The sequence below is a fragment of the Rhinopithecus bieti genome, unplaced genomic scaffold, assembly GCF_001698545.2.
Source record: "Rhinopithecus bieti isolate Rb0 unplaced genomic scaffold, ASM169854v2 scaffold_25396, whole genome shotgun sequence".
Lineage (NCBI taxonomy): Eukaryota > Metazoa > Chordata > Mammalia > Primates > Cercopithecidae > Rhinopithecus > Rhinopithecus bieti.
In genome coordinates this window covers 2,066,637-2,086,046 of record NW_016812016.1, presented here as the reverse complement: position 1 = coordinate 2,086,046, position 19,410 = coordinate 2,066,637, and the positions used below count along the sequence as shown (strand labels likewise).

Below are 19,410 nucleotides of genomic sequence, written 5' to 3'. Positions count from 1 at the left end.
TAGTTTTCCTCCTTATAGGGATAATTGCCTGTTTACACATATTTTTCAGGTTGGAGAACTTCGTTGTGAAGGCATTCTCTTAGTGGCCGGATCTCAGCTCACTGCAAGCTCCGCCTCCCGGGTTCACGCCATTCTCCTGCTTCAGCCTCCCGAGTAGCTGGGACTACAGGAGCCCGCCACCTCGCCCGGCTAATTTTTTGTATTTTAGTAGAGACGGGGTTTCACCGTGTTAGCCAGGATGGTCTCGATCTCCTGACCTCGTGATCCGCCCGTCTCGGCCTCCCAAAGTGCTGGGATTACAGGCTTGAGCCACCGCGCCCGGCCGTGAAGGCTTTCTCTAGAAGACTGAATGCAAACATGTTCTGTCAACCATTCATTCATGACTTCAATCATTACTGTCACTGCATCTTCTGCAACACAAATGCTGAGTTATACATTATGTATCTTTCCAAGCACATTAGATCAATGTTTAAACAGACTAGTATGAATGATCATGTCACAGACTTAAAATAGCTTACAGGGTTGGATGCCAAATCTTCATTTAATATTGATAGCAGCTCAATTTAAATTTTGAAAAAGCAAACACATTTAATAAATTTGGTGTGATAACATATTTTGATGGAACTATTGTACAGAATGTGTACATATATAAATCTATAGATAGAATTATATACATTTGAATATATACCACATACATATTTTTTCCACTCACATTTTTCTCTTTAGTAAAACAAAGCACTTTTACTGTACACAGAAGTGCAATGCTACATTAAGTCCTGAGTAATTTAAGGTATCATTAATAAACTGCTATAAATTCTAGTTTTCCAGCCAAAGATCCAGTAGATTCTGTAACAAAAAATGTGAACAAAATAATACTTAAAAATATGCATTTAGCTTTGCGTTCATTTTGTGCTTAGCAGAAAAAGCCCAAGAATGCACAGTAGCCATTTAGATTTGGGAGAACATTTTTGAATATTCAAGGTTAAATAAATATTCTATTTGTAGGGATTTATAGAAGTTTTAAGTGATGTTGTCTACATCCAATTTGTCAAGCATGGAAGACTACAGTCATGATTGGATCAAAAAAATCCCTTTTGCAGAATATGAAATTCTGTGTAAACATCAGTGTTTAGGTTTTATATAAAAGTTTGATTCAAATGACGGAAAAAAAGAAAAAAGTACAATGAAATAATTTAAAATGCTTTTCTTGGAATATAGTCAGCCACATGGAAGGAATATTAAAAATACGAGTGTATTTTGGTGAAAGGGGAAACCAGATGAAAGTCATTTAACGGTGGTCTGGTAAGCCACTCACTTTGGGAGGTCCCAGGCTGGCTTGGCTCAGGGAGCCCATGATGGCCAAGCCACATCTATCTTGCCACAGGGGACGAACTTTGCTGCGCAGTGAGAAGGAAGCACTGTGGGAAAAGGCCACGTTCATCCGCAATGGAACGGTAACGGCTGCCTGCGAGGGTCACATCAGTAGGCAGAGCATCCTATCCCCAAACTCAGGCACTAGGTATGAAAACGTGAGGTGGCCCGGGCCCGCTGCTGCACGTCTGCCTTCAGCAGGAGGAGGCAGACCCGGATCCTCGCATGGGGGAGCTGCCCTGCATGGGAGCCGGCTTCAACGAGAAGGCACTGCTTTGGTGGTTCCTCCATCAGCCCTGGCTCTACCCCGTCCCATGGCTGCTGTAGTCAAAGACTCCTTTCTTGAAGAATGGCGAAAACTCACAGATGGTGTGTTTCGAGAGAGTCAGCCCCACTTTGTTGATGTGGAGGGGAGATGTTGCGGACTGGAGCAACACGCTGAAAAAGTCCCTGAGGTATTTCTGTGGAAGAGACAAGAGTTAAGAACATGGTCAATTGGGAGGTCAAGGTGGGTGGATCGCTTGAGCTCAGAAGTTTGAGACCAGTCCGGGCAACATGGAGAAATCCTATCTCTACAAAAAATATAGAAATTAAATGGGCATGGTGGTGCACTGAGGCGGGAGGATCACTTGAGCCCAGGAGGCAGGGGCTGCAGTGAGCTGTGATGGTGCCACAGCACTCTTGCCTGGGTGACAGAGTAAGACCCTGTTTCAATCAATCAATCAATCAATCAATCAATCAATCAGTCAATCAGAACACGGTCAAGATATTGCTGGGTGGTGTCAAGAAGAAGAGAAGAAATTTCCAGAAACAACTTCCCATCCAGCTGGAAAGTGCTATCATTGTCATTAAAACCAGCACGTGAGGAATGTCCTCCACTGTCTCAGCTATCATCAGACCAACCAGAGAAGATGGAGTCACAAAACACATATGCACAGGAGAAATATCTTTGGCTCAGCACTGATTCTGGGCAGCACTGCCTCAGGTCTATGGTAGACAATGCCCAGGGAAATGTCAAGGGTGCCAGGCACAGGGGGACTGCCTCTCAGCCACAGTGTCACTAGTTAATCTCTTATTTAAAAAAGTCATTTCCTCCCCCATTCCAGTTACTCATTAAATAGAAAGACGATTAAAAAAAAAAAGTGCCGGCCATCTGTACAAGGTTAAATATGCTGCTTACTGGTGTTTTAAAATTGCACAGTCAGTATCTGTTTCGAACCCTTCTTATAAAATAAAGGGAAAGAAATACTGGGGACAAGAGGGTCAGTTCCAAGCAATGAAATTTACAAATCTTTTTGCACATCCTATAATCATCAACAAAAAGGAATCCTTACTAAGATTAATTGCTTCAGACCCTACTGCACGTGTTTGTTGCAACATTATCTGCCTTTTTTGGCACTGAGAAAGCAAAGCATGTGTGAGACTAGGCTCTGGGAACTGGGGATAAAATCCGACGTGGGAGCTGGAGGGATGTGTTAAAGGAAAAGAGGGCACACAAGAATAGTTAATATATTTTAGGCCAGGCATATCTCATCTGAAACAGAAAATGGGCTGGAGGGAAGGGGTTAGACCCAAACCTTTATTATTGTCTCAGTGTGCTTAAAAAACCCAAACAACCCTGGCACAATCTTAGGAATTAAACATAATAATTCTGGACTCTGAGCAACAACAACGAAAAATTTGTCGAAGCAACATGGCCTAAGCCTGGAGCAGTAGTTCCCAACAAGGGGCAGTTCTGCCCCATAGGGTATTCAGCAGTGTTTGGTGGCAGTTTTGAGTGTCACATGGGGGTGCACAGGCAGTGCACCTAGTGGATGCTGGCCAGGGATGCTGCTAACATCTGCCAATGCACACACAGTCCCTCTGACAAATAATTACCTGGCCCAAATGTAGACCATGCCACAGTTGAGAAGACGAAGTGGAATTTAGCTACCTCTATGAATTGCCAATCTGAAATTTCCTTCTGAAAGAAGACATTCTACTCGAGGAGAATCTGTTAATTCTCCTTGAAAATATTAATGAGGACTACTAACAACAACACTGGTAAAATAACTTAGTTTCTAAAAATCTTCTAATAGCCAATGTTTTACACTTAATGGAAGTAAAACTGATGCATGATAAATTGTACATTTTTTTTTTTTTTTCTGAGATGGAGTCTTGCTCTGTCTCCCAGGCTGGAGTGCAGTGGTGCAATCTCGGCTCACTCAGGCGACTTCTGTCTCCTGGGTTCGAGCAATTCTCCTGTCTCAGCCTCCTGAGTAGCTGGGACTACAGGCATGTGCCACCACGACCAGCTAATTTTTTTGTATTTTTAGTAGAGATGGGGTTTCACCACGTTGGCCAGGCTGGTCTCAAACTCAAATGATCCTTCCTCCTTGGTCTCCCACAGTGTTGGGATTACAGGCGTGAGCCACCGTGCCTGGCCAGATAAACTGTACATTCTTTAAATGTATAACTTAATGGGCCAGGCACGGTGGCTCACACCTATAATCCCAGCACTGTGGGAGGCTGAGGCGGGCAGATCATGAGGTCAGGAGATCGAGACCATCCTGGCTAACACAGTGAAACCCTGTCTCTAAAAAAAAAAAAAAAAAAAAAAAAAAAAATTAGCCGGGCATGGGGGTGGGCGCCTGTAGTCCCAGCTACTTGGGAGGCTGAGGCAGGAGAATGGCATGAACCTGGGAGGCGGAGCTTGCAGTAAGCCGAGATCGCGCCACTGCACTCCAGCCTGGGCAACAGAGTAAGACTCCGTCTCAAAAAAAACCAAAAACCAAAACAAAATGTATAACTTAATGAGTGCTGACCTGTGTGAAACCACCATTAAATCACGATAAACATTTGCATGTCCTTCAAAAGTTTCCTAAGGCACCTCACTTCATGTTATCCTTACACCTGGCCTGGAATGACATCTTCTTCTGGTATTACCCATTTCCCAGGAAGGAAGCTACTGCCAGGAGAGGTGAGTAAGGCTAGTCATCTAGAAAGAAGACCTGAAAGCAAGTATTCTCGGAGGTTTTTTCTTGTTCAATATCCCTGACTTACTGGTCTCATGGTACCCTCTCAAGAAACGATCCTGAAATTGAAAGTAGGTGTAGGTAAGAAGTTATGAAAATCAACTGCTGAAAAATGAAGATCTTAATCTTCGTAATTATTTTCATCAGAGAGGCAAAGGGAGACTTGTCTTCCACTTTTCTGTGGGAAGGGACCTTGAGAATATCAACTTTAAAGGGACTTGAATTGCGTTAAATAGGGTCAGCAGTATATATTGTAGACTGCATTCAACCAGCCAATGCTCGTGATGACATGCATGTGCACAGCTGATTGTTTTGGGAAGGTCAAGGGGGAGATGATTTGGAAAATGGGAGATGCAGAGCTTGCTGATTTGTGCGTGGAGCCGCTACTCTTTCACAGTTTAATGCATGGATAGAGCAAGGCTCTCTGCACAGGCCTCATCTCAGGTAGCTCCTTGTGAGCTCTGGCTTCAGGTCTCCCACAGGCTGCATTAACAGGCAGGCTGATGTTTACAACAAAGTTGCCTTCAGGATGAACTCTGACGGATGGGAAGGCAATTGAAATCTGGGAGCAGATGTTTTATCAGCATTTGTCATAATTAGTACACAAAGTAGGGTCCCTTTAAAGGGCCAATAAAGCCTAAAGGGTATAATGAGAAGAGAAGTGAAAGTTAAAAATGCAAATGAAAAGAAAAGAGGAAGTATTCGAGACACCCTCCCTTCCAAAGCACCACCATAAGAAGAGAACAATACAACTGCCAGGTAATGTCTTTTTCTTTAAATAAACTCATTAGTGTATTTTGATAAAAACTCCAGATAGAGTGATCTGATTTGACTAATTCTAAACATTAAAGAAGAGTTTTCTCTTTGCAAAACAAATTTCTGCCTAAGGAGAATTAGGCAGCTTTCGCTTCTTTATCATAGCCTGCTTCCTTGGCGCAAATAAATGATTAGATTAGGAAGTGTTCTTTGCAGTGTCCTCAAAGTGCTCTGAAGTCTGTTAAGATAAGGCATGACCTTTGCTGGCCATGTCCAGAGCCACATGCTTAAAATGGGCTGAACAAATTCTGGCAAATGAAAAAACCAAGGGACTGGGGCTACAGCTGGGGACACAAGTCAGAACTAAAATTCTAGAAAGTTCTTAAGGTCATAGTCAGTGTCTCATTCTTCTCTGAAGTCCCCTATCATCCCTGGAATACTGCCAAGCTTAGGAAATGTGCTGAGAAGAAACCTTGCTGATTTTAATTCGTTATCTTTTTTTGAATTAAAGTATATGCACAGAAAACCACACACCACAAGTGTACAGTTGAATACAGTTTCACAAAGTTAATATATCTGTGCCATCAGCATCTAGATATAAATTATACAACACTTCCAGCCCCCAGGCAGCCCTCCTCATACTCCCTCCTCTGGTACAAACCTTCCCTCAAGGGCAGCTGCTATTCTGATTTCTAGCACCACAGATTCGATTCACCAGTTTTTGAACTTCATATGAGTGAAATCATTTGGATATACCCTTTAGTGTCTGGCTTCCATGGCTTCATGCCATGTCTGTGAGATGCGGCCATGCTGTGCACATAGCTGTGGTTTGTTCAGTACCAGCACTGTGCAGTATTTCACATCTGAACAAAACCACCGACTGACTTTAACACAGGGATAAGCGTTGGTCACTGCTTTGGTCCTTTAGTCTGAACTCTTCTTCACTAATGAAATCTACTTCCCAACATTACTGGTGTCTGATGAGTCAAGTTTACCACTATCCTTCCAACAAAGAACTTTCCCGTAGAGATTTACACTAAAATCTAAGCTTAGCCAATGTACTCAAACTCTGCTATATATATATATATATATGTATATGTAAATATTTAAAATATACATACTTACCTAACAACACACATTCATATTAGTAATTTTTAATGCCTATGCTCATAATGTTTTCCACAGCATCTGTGGCTGAAGGGAGAAAATTAAAATCTCCCTGTCGAAGCTATCCCTTGTCGTTGACCCCAAAGTCACCCTCGCCCTCCCAGGATGTGAAAAGTAAGTCCAGGTGTCAAGCTGCATCTCCCCAGGACAGCACGCTTTATAAAACAGCATTGCAAAAACTGAAGGATATTAGGAGTTTAAGTGACTTATCCAGGTCCGAAGGGCAAAGTGGGAAAAAGATCTGTGAAATCCAGTATCCAATCTGTTTCTGACTTTCACAGGACATTTTCTCCATTATAAAAAGAAACAAAAGCAGGCATATTTAAACCTCTAGCATGTCAGGGACCACAGAAGGCCTGTAGTTCTTGCTCACCTGGTGGACAGTGACACACCTGAGTCTTTGCTTTGTCAAATGCCCTGTGTCAGGGCCACTGAGAACAGCAAAAGCACCTCCTAGGGTTGCACGACATGATGGCCCTGACTTGGATAGTTGGAGGAGGAAAGTCAGATTAAACCAAATCCTCTTTCAATACGATTGCAAACCGGAAATGAGATGGAGGCCGGAGCCAGAGGGGGCCTAGGAGAGGGTCTGACAGTGAGCAATCACAGGGAAGAGAAGAGGCCGAGAGAGAAAGCGGGCCACAGAGAGACAGAGGGGGCTGTTTACGGGAGGACAAGGGAAACAGGGCTGGGATGGAGGGGAAGACAAAAGAGATGGAAATAAAAAAGAAACCAAACCAGCATGACAACGTTGGAGACGGGTACCCGTGATTTATTTGTTTACCAAGCTGGCAAAAAGAATTTAAGAATAATAAGAAATATATCGGATATCTATCTAGGTTATTTACTTTTTGTGACATGGACCAATACTTATCCATACTTTCAGAAAATCAAATTTAGATGGCTAATCTTTACAACATATTTCAGTGCTGACACAGAGTGCCTTGATTTCATGAACTGTCTTTCTTCTACAGGTTTTGGGCATATTTTGTTGCTCAGGGTCAGTGAGCAGGGGGTACAGGTAACTGGGAGACGTGGACCCCCATGGGTCTGTTCCAAAGTAAGTGTGACCCTGGCACATGACGTTTAAAATCCCCCAAAACAAACACGAAATCCTGTACAGGACTATGAGCTTTTAAAGTGGAGGCCAGAAGACATGAGCAGAAGGATGGCGGGTGTGCTGATATAAGAGACACTCTAGACTCAGGCTCCTGGCTGCCACCCACAGCACCCGCCATCCCTCGCTTCTCAGTCAGGTCCCCTCTGCTGAGCCGCACGCTCTCACCGGGCAAGTCTGTCTACATCGGGCATCTTAGCTGCTTGGGTCAGATGCACTGCCTTTCCCAGGCCTGTTTGTTTCTTACAAACACGGGGAAGGTCCTCTTTCCCTCCAAGGCTCACGCTCTTCTAGAGGGAGCCAAGGCAGCTCAGGGAATGCTTCGATATCTCCCCTACAGTGCCTTGGTGGGCTCTGATTGCCCTGTATCCATTTCCCTTCCCAAACAGCACCCCAGTCCCCTTCTGAAGAAACACCTTTCCCCTCTCTGGGAATAGGTTAACTGGTTGAGTTAAGGTATAGGACAGATAAGCTTTTCCCATGATATTCTGGGTGGACACCTTATAGCCAAAGAGCTATCAAGCTACTAGCACTTGAAGTCTCCTGGAAACAAGGGTCCTTTGGGACACACCTCTTCCAGATTGTGTAGCTGCTGTTATGGAGCATTTTCAAGAGTTTGAGAAATTCAGGAAAGCTGGGCAGGCTCAGGACAGCCTTTGGTCTCTGCCCATTCCTAAGGCTAGGAGTGAATGATTCCATCTGTTTACTGTGGTGACAGTCATTTTCTACTGTTTACCATCAAGTTAACTAACAATAATCTCACAGCGCTGGCAGTGGGCAGACAAGGGTCAGGAATCAGAAGAAACCTTCCTTGTAGACCACAGTCAAGCTCCTCCAGGGCTAGTCTATGGTCAGATGGAGGCATCTGTCCATCACACTCTTCTCTTAGGAAGAGGTCGATCCTAGGAAGCTCTGGAGAATCACATTTCAGATAGGTCAGAATATCCCAGAGGTCCATCCATAGCTAGGCCTGAAGCTGGAAGGCTCCTGCCCCAGACCCTGATCTACACAGATCCCAATCTTTAAATTTCCAATACCATTTCAAAACACAACCACTAAACATTATCAATCTTTTGAACCAAAACACAGGCTAATATGGTCTACTGGCTGTGTTAGTAAGTTCTGAAAGGCAAAATGAACTCCCTACAGCAATACAGAGTAATTCAGCAAGAATTTAGTTCATTGTATTAGAGCTTTAGCATGGCACCTCAATTAGTTTATGCATCAGGAAAAAAAAAAGGAAAATATAATGTGCTGCTACATGCTATTCCATTTAGACATTCTTGAAGAAGGTCATTATCTTACTATGATTCATGTGTGACCTACACTACAATTTCAGTCTGAGCTCTGCCTGAAAGGAACATGTTTTGAAGTCACTGGAAAAAAGTGGGCAAAATCTGGCCTTTAGGCAGGTTTTTGGGTTTTTCTTTTGAACTCTAAATCTTCTGAGTGAAATGCTAATCTGCTGAGAGGAACTAACCATGGATTTCATAGTCCTTCCTGGCAAAAACCTGTGAAGTCAGCAGGGCGCTGGTTGCCTGGTGTGGCTTCCCCACTCTCTTACACCCATTCCCTTTTTGGTCTGGGACCTTGAAAGAAAGGACGATTTTAGACCAGGGGATGGGGGGAAAGAGGGGTGGTGTCCAAGTTCAGCTAACAGTGTGAACAAGAGAGCAAGGCCAAGGCCAGCCTGTGCAGGGATCTGGGTGGGGAACAGTAGGATGTGAAGCAGAATGCACAGGGCCTTGAATCTGGATTCAGGCCTGCAGGCACTTCGTACAAAGTTTCTGGTTCATGAGCTCGTGTGAGCCCCTAAGATACCCTTAGGAGAGGGATATGGATGGATGCACTTTGTTTACAGATGAAGTAACTGAGATTCCAAGAGGCAGTGACTTGGCCAAGGTCAACAGGTTATAAGAGGCTGACAAAGTAACCAGCTCTTCAAATGTAGGAAAAAGCCATTATTGCCTAATTTAATTCTCAAGGTTCAAGCCCATAAGCCTGAAAGGTAACATGGCCTTTCTTTGGGGCTGTCCATACTATGCTCATGCAGCCTCCCAGAATTTTCCCTGAATTTCAGTCAACTGCTATGTGTGTGTGTGTGTGTGTGTGTGTGTGTAGAAGATGCAAGAATGAGAATTTGGGCCTTCAGATGCCTTTGAAAGACCTAAGCCTCCTTATCTGTTGGCTCTCTGCCTTCTATTTTAATTAGCAAGGAGATAAAATTGTGACCATTTTATGTTATTAAAAAGTTTGTTTTAATAGGGCTCATGACTATAATGGCAGCCTACTGCTTATTTCATGTGCAATATATCACCCCAGCCATGTCATTCTAATGATTTTTCCAGCCATCTCATTGTTGTGAGGTCCTCTTTATTTTACAAAATTTTAACATAAATCTATAATTTAATTTAAAGTTACTGAAATTATTAAAATTGAAATGTTCTTTAAAAATGTAATGGAGCTTTATCCACCTTTCCATAGTGACATATTAACAAGGAAGGAGTTCAATGGCATTCCTCATTCTCAGAAGTCATTAACCACAGTGGCAGCTTAAAGACAAGTATCAGTCTAGTAAGACTTAGAGATCTCATTTAACTTGCAGCGCTTGGAAAATTCATAGCCCACTGATGGGCCCCGAAGATGGATCAGACCTGAATGGAGCTACCCAGGGATGTTTTTAGACCTGAAAGAGTTCTGGTCACCCCTGGCCAAGTATCATAAATCGACCCAGTGTGGTCAATATGATCCATCCAGTCAAGTATTGACAATTCTAAATTCCCATAAATTCAAGTCTAAATACCTCTTGTTGGCTTTTTAGGAATCCTAAAGTTTGGCTACACGGGGTCAAATAGGCTGGGTTCCCTTCCCAACATGCTCCCAAATGTGCTCCACACTTCAAGGAAATCAGGACAGCTTGGTTTGGGTAACTTATCCATCTAGCGCAGTCACTGCACACGTGTTCTCCAAGAAGCAGTAAGCCAGGCCTGGCTTCATCAAGCGGAATGAAACAGACTCGGTGTCTCCCTCCTCCCCTCACAGGCACATGCTGGCTGGCACCATCCTCCACTGCTCAGAGTCTCTCCTTGTTCCTATGGGTGCTTTGCTCCCACCATCTAGATCCTTCTCATCTTCCAAGGACTGGCTCAAGGTGCATTCTGTATTGATGCCCTTCTCTTCAGACTTCATTCATGCAACCAACAAGTACTTGCTGAGAGCTTTCTACACACCAGTGTTGGGCTAGGTGCTGGGCATTCTTTTTTTTTTTTTTTTTTGGAGACAGATTCTCACTCTGTTGCCCAGGCTGGAATGCAGTGGCATGATCTCAGCTCACTGTAACCTCCTCCTCCTAGGTTCAAGCGATTCTCCTGCCTCAGTCTCCTGAGTAGCTGGGACTACAGGCATGCACCACCATGCCTGGCTAATTTTTGTATTTTTTAGTAGAGATGGGGTTTCACCATGTTGGTCAGGCTGGCCTCGAACTCCTGACCTCAGGTGACACGCCTGCCTCAGCCTCCCAAAGTGCTGGGATTACAGGCATGAGCCACTGCGCCCGGCAGTGCTGGGCATTCAATAGTGAATACTACTCAGTTCTTGTGCCAAGTAACACAGTCCTGCCTGCCTGGGAGACAAATAGGTAAAGCAGTAATTACAATTAAAATATGACTATGAGAGAACTGTAATGAGGTGATTTGGGACAGGAAAGGCTGCATGCCTAGACTTGGGAATTGGTTACTTTTATGCCAAGCCCCATAGGGTGATGAGAATCAAGCAGGTGAAGACGTTGGAGGAAGATACTGGACGAAGCCTGTTCTGGGCAGAGCAGGAAGCATGTACCAAGTCTAGCGGCTGGGAGGCAGGGCTTTGGGGCATCACCAATTGTCTGGCATGACTGGACCAGGCAACAGGCACAGAGCACTCAGCAGATAGGACAGACTCCTGGGAACAGGACTGCTCCCGGACCTGGGCTCTGCCAGTCCTCATGCTGGGGGCCCTATGCAGTTGGGTAGTGGCACTGTGTGCTGGCGGTGGTATCTCTTCTGTATGGTGAAGTCCTGCCAGGCCTTCAGGAAGTCTCTTCCAGCTGCCATACATAATTGTTGATCAAGTGATGCTTATGACGCCAGAGGACTTTCACGAGTCTCCAAATGCCTGCTAATCCCCAACTTCTACTTAGTCTACCACTTGCCCGAAGGTACTTGAAACCACCATAAAACGTCATTGGAACCTCCAGCGTGAGACTTTCATTGTGTTAATTGCAGCAAGTTTGGTGTGCTGACACTTGCATACCTTTTCCCAGCCTTTGTCAGTCTAACTCAGGGCAGGGCAAGCTTTTTCTATAGAAGGATGGATGGTATACTTTGGGCTTTGTAGGCAAAGAGGTGAAATTAAGGATATTACGTAGGTGTTTATGTAATAAGAGAGAAACTTCCGGCTCCACCCCATCCTGATTTCCTGGGGTGGGCTACCCAGGGTGGAAGGCGCATTTCGCACCCAGTGCTGGGCAGGCCACTGTCATGGTCAGTTTCACTCTCTGCCTGGTGGTGCCAATGCCAGTGTGCCTCTCTCTTCGCACAGAGCCTGGCCATCTCAACTGGGGCAGCTGACCAGAGGCAAGACAACTTCCCAGACTGAGACTCCACTGCTTGGTGACTGGCAGTTGCCAATAAGTCCCCAGTGTGTAGTCGGTGACCAGCACAGGCCCTGGCTGCCAGCTGAGTGCCGGGAAAACAGGCAGTGAGCCCGCCAGGTCTCCATGGATCACAGGTCTAGCATATTCAGGCCATGCTCACAGGCAGTATGAAAACAAGCGGCAAGGTGGATGTGACCCGAGGGCCTATATCAGTTTTCTCTAGCTGTACAACAAATTACCACAAACATAGCGGCTGGAAGCAACACCTATTCATTAGCTCATGGTTCTGTGGGTCAGAAGTCCTGCCACAGTGCAGCTAGCCTCTGCTTATGGTCTCATGGGTTGAAATGAAGGCTGGGCTCCTATCTGGAAGCCCTGGAGAAGTGGTTCCAAACTCCTTCAGGTTGGCCAGATACAGCATTCTGTAATCACAGGACTGGGGTCCTGCCTGAGGCTCCCTTGCTGACTGTCAGCAAGGGGCTGTTCTCAGCTCCTGAAGACCACCCACATTCAGTGGCACCCAGCCTCCTCCACATTTGAAGCCAGCCATCAGATTCCCCTCATGCTTCTGTAAAAGTTGTTAAGATTCCAAATAGAGTAATTTGTGTCAAACCCCGGCAAGTGGAGCTGGGGAAGGCCATGAAGAGAGGGCTCGCATGCTTGATCTGCCTGATCATGGGAACTATCACAAGACATGAGTCACACCAGGACAGCCACTGGCACAAGAACAGAGAGCTGATTGCACAGGAACACCTGCCTGACACACTGTTTTGCAAGTCAATCTAAAACTGTAAGGACCTAACTGTACCTCCAAGATTACAGGTCCTATCTGGCAACTACTGACACTTGCCACTCAGAACTTGCCAGCCCTTGCAAGCTGCCATCAGCACCATAAGCTTTCTTTCAAAACAAACTTGCAAAACCTTCTCCTTCCCCAGTAAGCCTTAACCTTTTACTTTTTCTCCTGGTCTGTATGTATGTCCCGGACTGCAATGCTATTTCTTGCATATTATCCCAAATGAAACAATTTTTACTTTTACTCTCTCTTTTTCACAGTACACTTCAAATCTCTGCTTCCTCTTCTGTTACCAGGGAGAAAAAACTCTGCTTCTATGGGGCTGGCATGATTAGATTAAGCACACAGGGATACTCTCCCTTTCGCCATGTTGTGCAGCACAATCACATTTCCTCGCGAGCCCAAAGAGGGGAGGATTACAATGGCACCAGGGGGCCATTCTTAGAATTCTCCTTACTACAGAACTGTAGTTTGCCAATCCCTGGTCTAAACTGTAACCCACAATATAAAACATATGGCAGAAAGACAGGCCACAGCACAGTAGATGCCACCTGGCAGAGAACACACCAACTCAAGAGAGCCCACGCATGTACCCTGGCCGGGAACACCCACGGCCCAGGCCTGAGACTCACAGGGTGAGCACGCGCCCTCCCACCTCCCGCACGCACACCCACAAGCTCAAGGTGTGTCCAGTACGAAGCATCCCAGAGCAGCAGCATCTTCTGGAGCTTTCTGAGAGGATGGAAGTGTCTGTTATCTGTGCTGTCCATTATGCTAGCCATGTGGCTACTGAGCACTTAAAATGTGGCTAGTGAGACTGAGAAACTAAATTTTTGAAATTTTACCTTAATCTTAATCTTACTTTAAAATAAAATAGCAACATATGGCTGGTGGCTACTGTACTGGATAGCACAGATCTACACTAAGATTCTGGAGTAACCGTGCCTTCAAATGTGTGAGTTCTGAGCACAGAGGATGCATTAATATTCCTGTTTTAAAATTTATTTAAAATTTATTTTAAAATATGTAATACTTTACTGACTGAAAATGTCATACACACACAGATATTTATGAGTTGAAAGGGAACTTTTCATTGTTTGTACATGCATGTGTACATGTCTTCACTAAAGTGAAAAGGATCCCTTCCAATTCACTTGTGTCTTCCCAAATCTCCAGTGCATCCAAAAAATTTATTGTTATCAGTTTTTTTGCGTATCTTTCTATGGCATTTTTATGCCTACATCAACAAGTACATTTTTGTACAAAATGTACAAACAAAGTATGCAGGCATACGTATTCATGCCTACATAAACAAGTATAGATACTCAGCCAGGTGCAGTGGCTCACATCTCTAATCTCAGCACTTTGGGAGGCTGAGGCAGGTGGATAGCTTGAGACCAGGAGTTTCAGACCAGCCTGGGCAACATGGCAAAATCCTGTCTCTACAAAAAATATGAAAACATTAACCAGATGTGGTGGTGCACCTGCAGTCCCAGCTACTTGGAAGGCTGAGGTGGGAGGATCACCTGAGTCCAGTAGGTTGAGGCGGCAGTTGAGCCATGATTGCGCCACTGCACTCCAGTCTGGGTGAGAGTGAGACCCTGTCTCAAAAAAACAAACCAACCAAACCCCAAATCCCACAAACACAGATGCCTCCATTTCAGTTTACACAAGCAGGTACATAAGCAACATACTCTTCTGCACCTCACTTTGCTCACTTAACAACTTATAATAAAGACCTCTCCAGAAGTACATAGTTTCTCATTTGAAATTGGTTGTACTAGCTCATTACTAATGAACATGTAGGCTGTTCTAATCTTTTGCAGTCCCGCAAGTAGTTAAACTATACATGGTAGATAATTTTTCACTACTTTAGTCAAAGGATGTTGATGTATCTCCAGAACTTAACACAGTGTCTCGTACACACTAGGTACTCAGTAAATATCAGTAAATATTTGTTGAATGAAATAATGAAGAATGAAGATTACTACAAATAGCACTGTAATAAACAATCTTACATATAAGCAAGTGTATCACTTTACCCGTAGGGTAAATTCCTAAAATGGAATTGCTGGGTCAAAGGGTATGTGCCTTTTTAATTTTGATAGACATTGCCAAACTGTTTTCCACAGGCACTGTGCCAATTTATACTCCCTCCAGCCATGTTAGAGAGTAGGCACCCAACATTTCTGTCTGACTACTCCAGAGTCTGAAAAAATCTTTGAAAGGTAACCTAGTCCTTTCTCTAATTCTCATAAAATCAGCAATGTTGTTGCAGCTGAGGAAACTTAGCTAGATTCTTTGATCCTTCAATAAAGAAGGAATTACAGCTGAGGAGGTTGGATTAGAATTCCAGCATCCTTAAACATCCAGTCATCTTTCTCCCATACTTATTCATCTCTCTGGGCAGAATCATATCACAATTGAGATTCCTAATATCCAGAATTCCCAGAGTCATTTAAAAATAACCTGAGTCTAAAAGTGGAATCCATTTCTGCCCAATACAAACTCCCAACTAACTAGTACAAGGTCAAGCAGAGGTGAAGATGGTCATAAACAGGCAGCTAGCTGGGACAGTGGTATGTGTGATATTTGCTGTGCTGGTGGCCCCAACGAACCACATCACGCTTCCTAGGATGCACACCCTGTGTAGCTCTCTTCGTTAAACCTAGGTGGGGATGGCCGGGCGCGGTGGCTCAAGCCTGTAATCCCAGCACTTTGGGAGGCCGAGACGGGCGGATCACCGAGGTCAGGAGATCGAGACCATCCTGGCTAAACACGGTGAAAACCCCGTCTCTACTAAAAAAAGTACAGAAACACTCAGCCGGGCGATGGTGGCCCGCTGGTAGGGGGCCTAGTCAAGTCCCAGCTACTCCGGAGGCTGAGCGGGGGCAGCGAGAATGGCGTAAACCGGAGGCGGAGCTTGCAGTGAGCTGAGATCCGGCCATGCACTCCAAGCCTGGGAGACAAGCCAGGACTCCGTCTCAAAAAAAACAACAAAAAAAAAAAACCCTAGGTGGCGGTTCTTTGCGTGGGGTTTGTGACTTGTTTTAGCCAATAGAATGCACTGGCACTAATGCCATGGATGACTTGAGTGCCCCAGCTGAGTCTAGTCCTTCGTGGAGCCATGATCAAAATGCAGGCCCATAAATGGCATGATCTGATACTACCTGGAGTATATAAACCATCCAGCTGAGCCCTGCCCAAATTTTCCAGAACCAAATAATCATAAGCAACAAAATGGTGGTTGTTTTTAAGGTGCCAGGTTTTAGGGCAGTTCGTTATACAATGATAGATAACCAAAATATATGGGTTTGGGTATAAGGTAAAATATGAGAGAATAAATGAAATTCTTCAAAGCAGAATGAAAAAAAGATTCTTTGGTTTCTATTTATAATTTTTGACTAGACATAAAGTCCAATTCTACTTCATGCCAATCTCCCAATTCTTTTAGTATTTCTAATGAATAACTCTTCCTAGCAGGTATTTCTTTCCTATGAGTTACTTTTGCTATACTGAATTTTAAAGTAAATACTTGAAATATGGCATTTATTTCTTGATGTTATAGAGAAGTCTGAGAGCTCCAAGTTAAAATTCATCAGGGTGAAAATGTTAGTCTGTGATTACAGAATCAGAACTATTCATTACAGCTATTCAGAGAATCTTCTTTATGAGTTTAATGACATAAGCATATTATATTGAATTATTATGGTACTGCATCAACTGGATTCATAAATTTAATATACTCAGTCTGGTTCACACATTCTAATAAAATTCAGCAAGCTTTAAAACTTTTATAAGAAATGTGCATTTAAAGTCCATGTGATACTCAATTTTTACAGGGTGACGTCTTTGCTCAGGGTATTAAGTAGTTTCAATGATGATGATGACCCAGCCTCGCAGCAAGTTTCCGAGGAAACCTCACAAACAGACAAGCCACATTAGAAAAACCAAAACCTGCTTTTCTCCAGACCACAGGTCAAAACCATGGGGTGGAGGGGGGTGGAAGAGCAGAATTGAGTTTATCCTGCACCTGTGGAACAGAAGTGAGGACATGTAAGGAAGGAGGCAAAGAGCTTCCACACAATCTGACGGGTGCCACTCAGCCTCACTTGGTTGAAGCAGAAAGTGGGAGGATGCTGGGGAAGGAGCCCAGTTCCCAGTACTCACTATGGATCTTTGACCTGTTGATACGTTTGAATCTACATAAATGTTTGGTAACAAGCTCAATATAGATGCATTAGGACTCAACTTCTTCAGCACTGGGAGAAGCCTAGGAGAGCCCTGGAGGCACACTATGGCTGTGTGAGCTCTAATGTAGCCCCATGAGCCAGCACCTTAGGCACTCAGCCTTATGCAGCCACCATGCTGGGCACAAAGACATCAAAGCACTGTGGTTTGAAGTAAGCCCCTTAACTCCTCTGCACCTCAGTTTCCTCCTTGTCTGATTATAGTATTTTCTTTTTAGGATTAGAAGATTAAAGGAGCTATTGTCTGCAAAATGCTTAGGACGGGGTCCAATTTAGAGAACCTTAGTAAGTACAGTATATACTGGTGATAAGGTTATTGGGATCCCATCGTAAGTGGAAGAGCATCTGTATAGTATGTATCTTAGTAAACACAGTATGTACTGCTGATAAGGTTATTGGGATCTCACCATAAGTGGAAGAGCATCTGTATGGTATGTACCTTAGTAAGTACAGTATGTACTGCTGATAAGGTTATTGGGATCCCATCATAGGTGGAGGAGCATCTGTATGGTATGGACCTTAGTAAACACAATATGTACTGGTGATGGGTTTACTGTGATCCCATCATAAGTGAAGGAGTATCTGTTCTTAGTGAGTAGATACTGCACAGATGCTCCTCCACTTATGATGGGATCCCAATAAACCCATGGCCAGCTGAAAATACCGTAAGTTGAAAATGCATTTAATACACCTAACCTACCAAACATCACAGCTTAGCCTAGTCCACCTTTAAATGTGCTCAGAACACTCACATTAGCCTACAGTTGGGCAAAATCATCTAACAAAAAGTCTAGTTAGTGTTGAACATCTTATGTAATTTATTGAATACTGCACTAAAAGTGAAAAACAGAATGGCTGTATGGACAGTCAAAGTATGGCTTCTACTAAACGTGTATCGCTTTTACACCATCGTCAAGTTGAAAAATCTTAAGGAAAACCATTAAGTTGGGGACCATCCAGAGTTGATACTATCTATATAACTTTGTCCTCAGGGAATTGATAGGCAAATATGTTAATTTTCCCCTCTTTTAGATGTTTGGAAACACATGAGCTTAACATGTGGAAGTGTTTAATGTTTTCTTCTTCAAAGGAAAGTACAAGCAAGAATTTGAAATGGCTTTTTTCCAAATCACCTCATATCAGATGCTGGCAGACCCTTTATTTAAAGAATTATGTTAAAACAAAGAAGAGTAAACATGTTTCAAAATGGAAAATCACATTTAAAAATAAACTGAAAATCTAACCCATGTCAGGTACATTGGTTCTCTTCCAAATCTTGTTTTAAGATACATTTTAGATGCTCTGATTCTCAAAAGTGCCATTTGGAAAACAAAAAAGATGTATTATCTTCTTTGTTTTTAAGCTCATGGTTCCTTCCTTCACTGTATAAACCTTCAGATACCTAGCATTTGGAGATACAATGACTGCTCCAAATGACCAATTTGTCTGACACAGGCTGTCAAATGAGAATCTTGCTGTGTGGTACCTCTTGGCTATAATGTACTTGAATTCAAATTCAAAGGATCAGGACCTAAAAGACTCGGTCATCGAGGAGACGTGGTACATTATTTGATGGCATCACAAAGTCTCCCGTTCAGGGGAACTCCAGAACTGGATGCATCGGGAACACTGAATGACTCTATCGTGTGCTTGTCCAGCCGTGGCTGAACAGAATGAGCTATGCCTTTAATATCTCACCTAAGGTTGTTTGTGTACTGAGGGCAAATCTCCTTAGGTTAAAATTCAGCTGGCCTTGGACGAGTTGTCTGAATAATACTGAGTCTCTGAATTCAGGTCAAGAGGGTAAGCTTTTGAGACACCAGGAGGGATGACCTGCTGCCTGTGTTTTGTTCTGTGGACGAGGGGTGCCTGATGCTCCTGTGAGACTGTTTGCCTTGGAGATTACCCTCCTGCCTTGGGAGCTCTTCCTGAGTATCCAGAGACTGCCCTGTGTCCCTTGGGGGAGCCAGGGTCAAGCCCTAGGTGTGATGAGGACTGTGGCCCCAAGCGGTGGGCCCGTGACCCCACCCCATGAAGAAGATTAGCTGGGGATTTGAATTATTTGCACCAATGATCCCTCTTCACTGGAGACAATGACTGAGGCCTGAATATGTCAGGGAAGAGGGAGGCAGGGAGAAAACTTCTCAAGTGCCAACATCTCTAACTCTGAAACAGAATGGGGTAGGTGTCTATTTCGTACAGGGAAATGCAAATTAAAAAGTTCCTTTTTCAAACAGATATTATCTACCAAATTAAGAAACGAAGTTTTAGAAATTGGGCTAGGAGCTAAAAAAGAAAAAGAAACC

At 43.9% G+C, this 19,410-nt stretch overlaps 1 protein-coding gene across 1 annotated transcript in view; it reads right to left on the bottom strand.

The window, feature by feature from the left end:
* Nucleotides 1-525: 525 nt before the first annotated feature.
* KIF16B (kinesin family member 16B) overlaps nt 526-19,410 on the bottom strand; it is a 316,846-nt gene continuing 297,961 nt past the window's right edge. The window contains exon 26 of the mRNA XM_017895492.1: nt 526-1,832. Within this exon, the coding sequence (XP_017750981.1) occupies nt 1,674-1,832 (159 nt within the window). The 3' untranslated portion in view covers nt 526-1,673. The remainder of the gene's footprint in view (nt 1,833-19,410) is intronic.